This window comes from Topomyia yanbarensis, chromosome 1 (genome assembly GCF_030247195.1).
Source record: "Topomyia yanbarensis strain Yona2022 chromosome 1, ASM3024719v1, whole genome shotgun sequence".
NCBI classification, from domain to species: Eukaryota; Metazoa; Arthropoda; class Insecta; order Diptera; family Culicidae; genus Topomyia; species Topomyia yanbarensis.
Genome location: NC_080670.1, coordinates 175,589,612 through 175,602,031, shown reverse-complemented (window position 1 = coordinate 175,602,031; position 12,420 = coordinate 175,589,612). Strand labels below are relative to the sequence as shown.

The following is a 12,420-nucleotide window of genomic DNA, read 5'->3' as shown; positions in this document are numbered from 1 at the left end:
CCCAGAAACTAAAACACCGAAGTTTTTTCCCCTGAAAGAACCATTCTCCAGAAAACCATTCCGTCGAAAGTACCAATTACCAGAAAACCTTTTCCCAGAAAGTATTTTTGCCCAGAAAAGCGTTACCCAGAATGAAAAAATACCCAGAAGTTCATACCCCAGAAAAAACCATTTCCCAGAAATTGAGGTATTTTAACTGAAGATGACTTATTTATTAGTATAAATATTCAGGTTTGGTTTTGTAATATAAGAGCTATTGATAAAATGGTATCTTTTAATGTTGTAGCATCTTCCTGGTCGACAAATAAAACTTCTTTTAATTTTTTTTATCTCTTCTGCCTGTTTTTACAGCGACGCCGGTTTATCATATCTCCTTGCAGATATCGCATATATTCCGCCGACGTGGACTGCTCTTCCTCGTTGAATGCTTTCACAACCGCATAAAGTTTAAGGTCACTGGTACCTTTTAATTGTGCATTTAATTGGTTGTGATACCCTTCTATTGCGTTTGAGGTTCTGGGTATGTCATTGAGGGTGTTGTATCGCATGGTCCATAATTCAGGGGAAAATCTGGCCTGTGCCTGTGCGCAGTGTTTTCCAACCCTTCGCTTTCCCAAAACGTATTTTTTAATGTAATCGAAGTACGGGGACATTTATTCCGGAGCTGAAGCACGGACAATTCCCAAGCCTTCAGGCACATCTTGAGGCTTCAAAAAGTCCAAGGTCTGGGTTTGTCTGAAAGAGATCTGCATTTGCACGCTTTTCAAATAAATTCCAGATAATCCCAATTTTTGAATCCGTTTCCTCCAATTTTTCGTTTGGTGGAAAAAGCAACCATATCGCACAGAATTGGGAACAATCCTTGCTATAGTGTTTATCTAAGCGGTTTCAAAATCTGTCAATACAATCGACGGATTAATTATAATATTGTTGTTGGTTGCTATGGTTATTTCTAGAGCTTTTTTGTAGTTGGATTGTGATTTATCTGGAAGGGGCATGTGTACTAAGGGCAGGAATGTTCGTTCAACGCTCAATGTTCCGATTGACCCGTGGATTTATGTAGCATGATGAATCAATAAGGGCATGACCTGTGATCAACTCGTATGCTCGGTTTATTCGAACATAAGGAGTCAACTCCTCTTTTAAATATGAGCAACTCTTTGAATATGTATGCCAAATAGCCCTCGGAATGAAACTTGTTATCCACTCGTCAGACCGGTTTTCTCAAACATAGGGGTTGATTCATTCTTTCCAGCACACTATGGAATAGCTGGAGCAAAAAGTTGGCTAAGATAGGAAAAACGTATTCGAACTATCATATTAAAGATTTTTTATAACATTCTTCGATGTTTGTTGCATCATGTACCATCGAAATTTCAAGAGGGTCCTCTACTCTCGAGGCCTAAAATTGAGGTGTTTTTTGGGAATAATTTGCGAAAGATCTACTGAATGGATCTTTATTTTTTTTTATTTTGAAGATACATGTTTCGGCTTTTCAATTTAACTTTCAACGACGAAAACAAACATCTCTGCGGCCTTGAAACGTCATTTGTGACATTGATGTTTAAATTGCATGGACCCCGCTTAAGTAAAGTTTCGGCTAGTAGAGCTTTCGTCTTCAAAAGTTAAATTCGAAAGCCATTACCAAAAAAATGTTTCATTTCTTCTAAAAACCGTCCGTATGCAACAGATTTTATTCAATTGAAACTATGCAATCAATGAAGTAGTATTAAGTTAGAAAACGTTGTTATTGACTTATGCTAAGTACTCTGTTGTTGAAAATATCGAGTTATTAAGGTGTTACATTACTAGAATTTTCAAAAGATCGAAAAAAATTTCAATGGCTGAAAATGTGCTTAAATAGTTTTGAAAATATGTCGTCGAAGCGCCTCTTGTGTATACCCCGAGCGTACTGAAAACTTTAAACGCGATTTTTTGTCGAAACCGCTTTTTAGCTGGTCAGTAATGTAAGTCAAACAACTCGTTTTGGATCGTTTTGAAATTTGCACAGTGTATTCAGGGGGGAATCCCATTTGGCATAACATCGTTTGGCATAAAGTCATTTGGCATAAAGCCACTTGGCATAACCATAGCGCGATTCAAGTGGTCATTTGGCATAAAGCCATTTGGCATAATCGTTTAAAACAAAATTGAAGATAGATTGCCATTTGGTATAAGGACCATTTCGCATAATGCCCATTTGGCATAATAGACATTAAACCTAATTTCTCAGGTCTATTTGATTAACATGTAACCGAAATAATAGGATACAAAATCGGTAATTTTCTGGTATGCAGTTTCCCGAATTACCATTGCACGATATGGACTACAGTCATAATTCACTGGTTGGTCAATTTTTAACTGGACCACTTTTTATTTGGACCTCCGCTAGTTGGATCTGAATGTCAAAATCTCATGTCCAATTCACTTTGCCAATCAAACTGACATTAATTAGAGATTTGACCAGATGCATTTTCGGTCCAACTAGCGAATCAAATTCGTTAGTTGGACGACTCTACACAAATTGCCTGAATTTTACGGAAATACAATAAAACTACAGTCAACACTGAACTTGTCCTAGAAGACCCGCTAGGCAGCCAACTGCGCTTTAGCTTTCCACATTTTATTGAACATGAAAATTTGTTTGAATTTTATTCATTTTCAATGCAACTATGAATTTCTAAGAGTTTACATTATTCTGAATATTGTCAATTCTTCGAAAGTTTTTGATTTCGATGATAACTTAAAGCGTCTGAGATTTTGCCTTCTTTTACATATATGTAGTAAATTGCTTTTAACTTTTAATTTTATTGCTTTGAGCTTTTTTCTTCTTGTGAATATGAACTTGTCGAGATTTTTCCCTCTTTTGAATTTAGACTGCAAACAAAAGTAAACGTCAGAAGAACAAAAATTCGGAAAGCAAGATACTATATATCTCGAATTAGATTTCATATTGTATAAAAAGTAGTTGGGTTAAAAAAATCTAGCAATCCAAATATTCGTAAATGGAATGGTTAATACAATGGTTCTTCTTCGCTCGTTCCCTCTAATTGATTTGGCATGATTGCTTCTTTCAAACATGAGCAGTTCTTGGAATCGTACTTATTTCAGTGAATCAAAACGCCATAAACATTTGAACGGGTATTTTCATACTTTATGCTACATGGCTCTTATGCCAAACGGCCGTTATGCCAAACGACTTTTATGCCAAAAGACCATTATGCCAAACGACCGTAATAGCATATCTTGTACATTTTATGACAAACGACCATTTTGCCAAATGGCTATTATGCCAAATGGCCTACTATCATTTTTTTCTTATGCCAAACGACGTTATGCCAAACAGGTTAGCCCCGTATTCAGAAATGCTATCTGCAGCGACATACGTAGGATTTTATATTTTCTTCACATGATTTTTTTTTAAATTTGCGTCGATTTTAGTGACTTTTACAGCGCAAGGCTGCCAAAGTTTGTGCTCAATCATTAACCGTCAATGGCACGCAAAGCGATAGAGATTTGAGATGTCCTATTAGGTATTTAACCTAATGGAGCTCCTTTTATGTTTCTAGAGTCTTGGGACATTTACGCGGCACGATGCCGCAAATATCGAAAATCGACGGTTGTTGAATATTTAATAAACAATAGGGTGGGTGCTCCAATAGCCGCGGTGTACTACTAGTTGCAGTAGTAGGCTAAACGCTTGATTAAAATGCCAACCGTCGCTAATTATTTTTTGCTTTGTAGTTCGCACTAAGCTCGCAAGGCAACACAAGTTTTACCATAGGAATTTGCTCAAAAAACAACTGAAATAGTGAGTTTTCCTTGATTTTTGGGCTCCTTTGCAGCTATAGTGGGCCAAATGTACCTAGAGTTGCATGCTCCAAAAGTAGTCAATGGGTTTTGCATCTATAGGAACCGGAATTAGTAATTGCGCCACTATTGCTACCTGCGGAGCAAGCGGTTATAAATGTAAAAAAATGGTTCAAAACCAATTATAATATTTTTTTCTATCAAATAGGAATCGAAAGCTTTCATTTAACATATAATGATCACCCATCGATCTTTCCATATTTTTTAATGCGTTTAAATTTAAGCACAATGCGTAAATATTAAAAAAAATACTGTGAATAGCAAACTTATAACAAGTATTTAAGTATACATTATCTAAATGTAACAAATTGTTTATTGAAAAAATAGACGAAAAAAAATTTCGGTAAAATAATTTTCTGGGTTTTGGTACTTTCTGCGGAACAGTTTTCTGGGTTATGGTTCTTTCTGGGTGAAAGTTTTCTGGGCTTTGGTACTTTCTGGGAATCAGTTTTCTGGGAATTAGTACTTTCTGGAATATGTGTTTCTGGGGAAAAAGCTTCGGTATATTTTCTTCTGGGGAATGGTTTTCGGGGGAATGTTATACAATCGTTCAACTAATGAATTTGATTCGTTAGTTGGACCGACTGATAGATGTCAAAAACTCTCCAAAGGAGACGTTAGTAGTGTAATTGCATCTATTCACATCTCTAATAATTGTCAGATTGATTGTTAGAGTAAATTTAAGATTTTGACATACAGATGCTTTTTAGTTGGACAATTGGCGATTCTACGTTGAAACCGCTCGCAGATAGCGCTGGAAGGAAAGTGTTACTGATTTGATTCTGTTCTGTCATAGTGCATATATTTTCTGTAAACATTGGTAAAAAATGACTTTTAAACACCAAATTACCGATCAATTTGTTGATAATTGTTTATGAAAATGAAGGAAAACCATCATTTTATAAGATGATGAGTAAACATCTTGCGAAAAGAGTGTAAAACATAGTGGTTTCTTATATTATTCGCAGAACTATATGCGCGCTGTTTCGAAATGTAATTTGTTGAGCACCGTAGCCGCCGCAACAGCATTTCCCGTTCGTCCTAAGTTAAGCTAAACCTTCATGAGATGGTGTAAATTCATGAAACTCTCCAGATCAGGCGAGGAAAGAATATATCCGGCTAATAGGAAAGTGTCAGCTTTGTATCATGCACAGCCGATCCCTCTCCGATAGTCTTCACTGAATCTCCTACGTAGTTCAAAATATGAAGGAGTTTGACATTGGTACTGATTGGGTCTCGGTTTCGAGTTGGAACTTTTTTAATGGAACGATTTTTTATAACCACAATAATACCCCGATTACATTTCGAAGAAATGTATGAGTGAAATAGTTGCAAATGGCTGTAATTTCAGAATAATTGCAAATAAAACTAAATTTCTTACTCGTTTCATTCATATTTTGGCAGTGGTAAACTTTTTCCGAGAAGATAATGAAGATTTTGTTGTAAGCTACGACTCACTTACGGGTGAAAAAAAGCAAACTGTATCACTTTGCCAGTTCATGAGCTGAATCATAGGTGTCGCATGACTAATTTTGGCTTTGCCGCAAATTGCCAATAGACTTTTCTACGGCTCATGTCACAAATACTACATCACTAGCAGGTGGATGGTTGGGTGGTAAGCGTGACCGCCACCAACCCCAGTTGGTCGGGGTTCAATCCCAGTCGAGGTAGTTGAGATTTTTCAGAAGTGAGAAATATCTGAGCTCACGCCTTCCTTCGGAAGGGAAGTAAAGCCGTTGATCCCCGGTACATGAGTTGATGGGTCGATATCCAATCCAGATAGTGGGAGTGTCACCTCTCTGGCGTCGGGGTTTGGCCTCGTAGCGGAAATAGGCCGACGGAAAATAAACAGAATTGGAAGAAGAAGAAGAAAATAATAAACAAAGGGCAAAATCAAATGGCATTGTTTTCAACCAGCAAGCTGCAGAAGTGTTCGTGAGACCGAGCGACAAGAACTCAATGGTCCAACTAGCGGAGGTCCAACTAAAAAGCGGTCCAGTTAAAAGTGTCCAACCAGCGAATCACGACTGTATAATAACTTATCAATGAGTTTTAATTTTTGCCGTGGTTAAATGGAAACTACCTTCAACACGGTTTACCTATTTCCTTCCTGCACGATACCCCGAGATTGAGTCAAATGAACGCAATTTTAGGTAGTTTTATCGTTTGCGTGTATAGATCCCTCTCCGTGCGGACAGCTGATATTTTTTCCGTGTAAAGAATAATAAGCACAAGAACTCTGCGCAAAAAAGATTTCAGTGTTTTATAAACTGGCGGCTCACATCTCGTGCGAATTAAATCGAAAAAGTAAAACGAGTAAAATCGTAACACAAAACAGAAACGGTGATTGGCATATCACCAAGGTGACAGATTGAATACTAAAAAATCTCTGTTCAGTATTCTGCACTGTGCATAGTTTTAACGTAGTATCGTACTTGGAGTGACTTCAAGCAATTTTCACACTAAAAAGGCAATAACCCTATAACCGCACCATGGCTCTCCACTTTGTCCTGCGTTCGTCGTGTCGTAATTCTGGTAAGACGGTAGTTTAGCTCTCCCCTGGATTACATAATAAATTGCCATCTCGATGCTTACCTTCCCTCCACCATTAGCACCGATTTTCAACACAATCATCAACAGCGGAAAACTGCCGATGGTAAGCCGTTCGCTAACTTCCACCGTGCCGAAATCTTTTCTGGGTACACCGAAGGCAGTAACCACCCTGATCGGCGGACCGGTTAGACAATTCACGGCCACTGCAGTACGGCGTTCGGCCACCGGTAACCACGTCACCGTGTGGAGTGCTGAACGGGCCCTGGCCCTAGGCATGCTGGGTATTATTCCGGTTGGATTGATGTTCCCATCGCAGGCCGGAGACGCTATCATGGCAGTCTCCATGGTGATGCATTTCCATTGGTAAGTCAGCATATCGCAGTGTGATTACGGAATCTTATCACTGTCTTCGCAGGGGTCTTGAAGCCATCGTTGTCGATTATGTTCGTCCAATTCTGTTCGGAAATGTGATACCGAAGTTGGCCCAAGGAATGTTGCTGGTGGTATCGGTTGCCACCCTCGGTGGGTTGTTCTATTTCATCCACAACGACATTGGCATCGCCAACAGTATTCGAAAGATATGGGCTACCAAACCGAAGGCTTAAGCAGCAGGCGGGATCAGTTCGGATCGAGTGAACAGGACGTGATGAGATCGCAAAATTTGCATAACAAAAAGCTATTTCTTATTTAAATATAGAGTTAAACCGGAACACATAAACCTACCAAAATAATTCTTTTATCCGACAGCCCTGTTCTTCGTCTAACGCCTATTTACAATTGAATGGTTCTATTTTGCATTAGTTCGTTTGCGGTGCTTTCTGACCGGATGTCGCGGTGGTGGCAGCAGATGCTGAGGCTATTCGGGTGTTGTGAAATATCCGCAGCGCATCCCATTGTTTGCTGCCGAGAAGCACGTGCGGTCGGCAGGCGCGCATATGTTCAACCGCCCGTTCCGGACTCCAGCCGTTGCGCTGTAAATAGCACGGGAAGTAGAAAAAACAGAAGAAATTAGTTTTAATTGAATTTCTTGACTCATTATTCCAGTTGGCCTGCAAAAACAAATGATCAGGCTCGATAGGAAAGGTTTTGACATCTGAGATGCTACGGTTAGCACTGTATTCCTTTGAACCGCAAAACGACTACAACAATTCACTGCAAGTTAGATATCTGGCTTGATCTCTGATGCTCAGTCATATCGCCGTCAGGCCAGCAACTTCTATGCATAAAATAGGGAGGCAAAAGTCACCGTTTTATTTGTGGTTTACGCATGATTCAAATAAAAAAAAATCGAGTTTTCAGGTATGAAATTCACGCAACCAGGGCTGCGACGTAGTCCTCCTTGTTCAGAAACATCAAGGTGATGTTCATTAAGTTTAAAATCAAGCCGTCCTGGGTAGTCCAGGTATCAAATAGATCTTCCAACGAATTGCTTAGCCGTTTCAAGCCCCAAACTTATTATCTCATGTCAAAAAGACTCGCTACACAATAGCACTCACCATCATCAGATAGCACCCAACTAGCGTTGCACTCCGGGTCCGCCCGGCTTTGCAATGTACGTAGACGGTTCCCACGCGATCCTCCCGAAAGTCATCATCGCCAGAACCTGCCATCGTACTGATCCGCTTCTCCCGGGGTAGAAACCGATTGATGAAGCTGACGCCATTCCACAGCTTGTCCTGACAGGGAGCCTCAAAAATGTCGGTCGTAGCCAACTGCAAGAACTCCACCCCCAGTTTAGTCCACTTGTCTCGATTATTCGAGAACAGCCACAGCTCATAGTCCTCGTTCATAGAGACCACCGCCTTGATGTTCTCCTCCCGAATCATCTCCGGGGCTACCGAGCGAAAGGGTAGCGCACCGAGGATCATATTTTCGTCAATCCTATCGTACCAGTTTCGTTTGGTCACCTTCTCCATAAATACGTTGTAGAACAACGTCGGATAGAACGTGACCCGGGCGAACATTGCCTGCGAATTAAAAAAAATAGTCAAAGTCGGCTGATTTGAGTAAGAACAACACCAAAAAAAACCAGTTTTACAAGCATGCGTTATCGATAGAAGAATACGAACGTGACGATTGACGATAATCAGGTGGTGACGTACCTGGCGAATTTGCTGGTTATTTCGCTGCTGCTTTTGTTTGAATCCAACAAATGGTCGTATTTTATGCACAAATATTGGCAACCAACCCCCATGCAGAGAACGAAACAAATAATTAGTACGACATAGAACACATTACTAAATGATTAACGAAGCTACTACTGCTCTTGTTACGACAAAAACCACGATCACACACGAACAAATAAGCGACGAACTCAAATATTTGGGGTGGGTGCTTTCTAGCTATCTATGACAAGCATGGAACAACGGCACAAGATGGGGAAGTGAAAGTTTACTCTACCATCATCCTGAGCGAACTGAGTGTGGCCGACTGAAGACACGATTGAAGTACGCGCACGGCTTGATCGCGACTCACGCGGAGTTTCTCTCTTCCGGCTGGTTCGTCAAGGTCTCAAGACTGATAGCGCGTGGTCGAACTGCTTCTCTCAGCAGACTCTCATGCAGAGGCACCTTTCGAAATGATCATGCAAACACGCACCTCTAATTTTTGTCGGTCTGTTTTCGTCTGTGACCCGGTTGAGTATTTTGATTTTTGTTTAATTCGTTGGTCAAAGTCGTTGCTGAAAGTGAGTTCAGGTTGAATACAGGAAACGGATTGCTCTTGTCGACTGGAAACTTACCATGTTATAAGTATAATGCTAACTACTACTTGAAAAATAATTTAAAATAAAATTTCACATCTAAATATCGAGCACAAAACAAAACACTCCTTTTATAGCTGACAATGACGTAAATATTGGTGACAGCAGTTGCATGGTGCGACAGCTGGCTATACATTTTGACCAAAATTCGTGATTCTTCTTAAATACTAAAATGTTGCCAAATAATACATAATTTACACGAGGAATTTGGAGAAAATCGAACGGATGTTAATATTAGAATGTAAAATGTCATGCTTTATGCATCTTAACATTAAAAAATCGATTTTTCTCCATATAAATTTTTATAGAAAACAGTAAATTTAAGGCTCAAGTTACTTTCTTTGAGCATGCACGCAAAAGAATTGTGCATGTTTGATTCTATAAATTATTTCTTCATTTTTAACCCATTCATGCCCATGTTGTTTGTGGACAACAACGTTTTTAAACAGCTATAACTTTTGATTAAGGCAAAATTCTCTCACAAAAACAAGTAAGGCTAATAAATGTGACTATTGCCTTTTATTTGAGTATTAATAGTTTCAAGGACCAGCTCTATAACTGAAGTTATTGCAATTAGTCTGATTGGATTCTGATGGAGCAGTGCTGCCAGGAACAGTTTACGTTGACGACGGAAAATGAATTTTTCATATACCTTCGTTATGTTGCAATATTATTGAAAATCGATAAAACTTATCAATTTAGACTGTCTTTGGCTACATTTTCCACGCAATTGGACTATTGTAACTATTCTAGGAGAATCACATTGGGCATTGGAAGATAAAAATTGAACAGCTTCTAGCACTGCAAGGGAAGCACCCATCTTTATGAAAAAAGGCTTTTCGTGTTTCTTGACCCCACCGTTTTCATGGAAAAATAGTTTTGAAACCCTACATGCACGAGAAAAAAGTTGGGCATGAAAGGGTTAATCGATAAAAATTCTTTATTGTGAACCAAGGAATTTATTAAACTAAACTTAATTTTTTGGTTAGATCAACCAAAATATCTTTTGAATCAATCTTACAAGTTTTGTTATCTGTGCTTTTCGAAGATCGACAAAATTATTGTTTGTTCCAAACAAATCAGTGATTCTAACAAAAGCATGCAGCTAATTGATTCAAAAGGACTGAATGCATTACATCAACAGTCCTTTTTGAATTGAAACAAATAAAAAATAAAAGTTGCTACGAAGAAGAAAACTTTTTCCGTGTGCGTCAATGCTGGAGAAATTCGCTATTTTTAAATCAGGGAATTCAGATTTCGGTAAATTCTTATTGTGCTCAGATTTTCCGGACTCGATGGGCGCAAGTGCAGCTTGAAAATAATCATGATGTCGCACAAAGGCTAGTGAATAAATTAAGTCGAATGCACACGGTGCATTTTATGGTGCCTTCCTCTATTCCAGGACTCAAACACGCAGCGAAATTTCACATGATTAAATCAACAAAATTCATTTTTGATTTTAATCGACGACCTATTTTTGATTCGAAACTCTTTGATTGTCAAACATACAATATTTTATTGTTGAACTAACAATATTATTTTTATTCCAACCAAATTTTATTTAATTTTGGTTTTGCATAGTAGTAAATCAGCGTGCATTGAAAATGTTTGTGCGTGTTTCCTATGTACCGTATTTGTTTATAAAAAAATACCATTTATTAATAAAAAAAACCACATTGTGTGCATAATTTGGAATTCCGGTTTCGACAAATTTCGCTGTCCAGTCACAGCAAGGTGAACTCTGTGGTAAGTGTCAATGTTGAAATAATTATTAACATTGTAAGTAACATAACCTTTGAACTTTCAGAACAACCTCAAAATATTGGAAATAAATAGCTGGCAAACGATTCTGCTACATTTTCAAAATTACAGCAAAGTTAAAAGTAAACCAATAAAAATATTTTATTTATTATCAAACATCAAGAGTAAATATTTACTATATTCGTTGTTGTTTCAACAAAATTATATTGCTTAACCAATCGCATTCATAACATTAGATCAATAATACTGGAATTTGTTTCAACATTAATATTGTTGATTCAACCGGCGATGTGATTGAAATCTTGAAACGTCAAAACCAGAATTTATTGTAGAAATAACAATATTACGGATTGAATCAAGTATTAAATATTATTAGCCCTGAGACAATAATAACTATTGTTGAGTTTAAACCAGAATATTGTTATATCTATAATACATTTTTCTGCGTGAACAAAACACCCTGTGTGGCTTAAAAACGACAATCGCAGAACTGAAAACACGTCACGGCACCAGAGATAAATAATACCCGTTCGAGAGGGCAGTTTCCTGTAATTCACCATCTCTGGTCCAACAGGAAGACACAGCGTATTCGTGCGCCTTCTGCAATCTTTTTGGAAAAGCCGAGACTCTGAAGCACTACATTATAGCGCATATCTGGAATAAACCACGCGCACGGCTAAAGGTACCACCTAAAGGGACGGTGATTGGAATCGTATGCGCTGCATGTAATAAAATTTCATTTCATTCCAAGCAAGCCTACTCCGGAACAGGTTTGGAATCCCTTATGGATTCCCGCTCAAATGCAACAAACGACTGAGTCGGAATCGGTTGTTGCCTTTGAGCTGGAACTCATAATGAATCCATTCAGAATTCCAAACCGATCCCGGAATGAGTTTGACTGGGCCATACTGAATCCATTCAGGATTCCGAAGCGGTTCCAGAATGATTTGACTGCGTAAAACTAATGCGTTTGTAGCCTATTTTTAGAGAAAGGCCAATAAGTCAACGGCCAGTATTTACTTTGTGAGGTTCATTTGTGATCTGTTGTCAGCGAGTAATGGTTTGTTCCTAAGACAAGACGTGACAATAGGGGGGGGGAGGGGGGGGGCGTTTTTGTTCCAATTTTACGTCAGAATGGTCCAGCTCCTGATTGGTTGTTTCTGACTTTTTGCACCATACCGAATGTTACTGCAGGGATAGTGAAACCCACTGAGACGTCCAAAAAATTGTTTCAAAATCGTTCAACACGGGTCCAACGATGGACGTTCGTTGAACGGTTATTTGGACGTTGTCCAAATTGGTCCAACGAACGTCCTTCATTGGACGATTTTGAAACCAACCGTTCTTAGAGGGAATGATAGTTGGCAGTGTTGCTATATTTATAGGAAAAGATTGTCATTGCCTTTGACAAATGAAATTATTATCGTTAAAAATGTAAAAATGATTAAATTGAACAGAAATTGTGTGGCAAAGTG

The 12,420-nt window shown here is 38.7% G+C and overlaps 2 protein-coding genes across 4 annotated transcripts; one reads left to right on the top strand and one right to left on the bottom strand.

The window, feature by feature from the left end:
• The first annotated feature begins 6,195 nt into the window (after nucleotides 1–6,195).
• Nucleotides 6,196–7,141, top strand: LOC131682074 (succinate dehydrogenase [ubiquinone] cytochrome b small subunit, mitochondrial). The gene is made up of 3 exons (XM_058963268.1): nucleotides 6,196–6,405; nucleotides 6,483–6,786; nucleotides 6,839–7,141. The coding sequence occupies exons 1-3, from the start codon at nucleotides 6,363–6,365 to the stop codon at nucleotides 7,026–7,028; spliced, it is 537 nt and encodes a 178-aa protein (XP_058819251.1). The 5' UTR covers nucleotides 6,196–6,362; the 3' UTR covers nucleotides 7,029–7,141.
• On the bottom strand, nucleotides 7,071–9,278 carry LOC131682059 (phosphatidylglycerophosphatase and protein-tyrosine phosphatase 1). 3 transcript variants are annotated; one of them, XM_058963238.1, is made up of 5 exons: nucleotides 9,164–9,278; nucleotides 8,824–9,103; nucleotides 8,526–8,555; nucleotides 7,920–8,390; nucleotides 7,071–7,394 (listed from the first exon to the last, which is right to left on the bottom strand). In XM_058963238.1, exons 2-5 carry the CDS (start codon nucleotides 8,827–8,829, stop codon nucleotides 7,221–7,223), a joined length of 681 nt encoding a protein of 226 aa, XP_058819221.1. In that variant the 5' UTR covers nucleotides 8,830–9,103; nucleotides 9,164–9,278; the 3' UTR covers nucleotides 7,071–7,220. The 3 variants fall into 3 exon arrangements, with proteins under 3 accessions (XP_058819221.1, XP_058819230.1, XP_058819240.1); XM_058963247.1 differs by having other exon boundaries at nucleotides 8,526–8,552; XM_058963257.1 differs by lacking the exon at nucleotides 8,526–8,555.
• Between the last annotated feature and the right edge of the window lie 3,142 nt (nucleotides 9,279–12,420).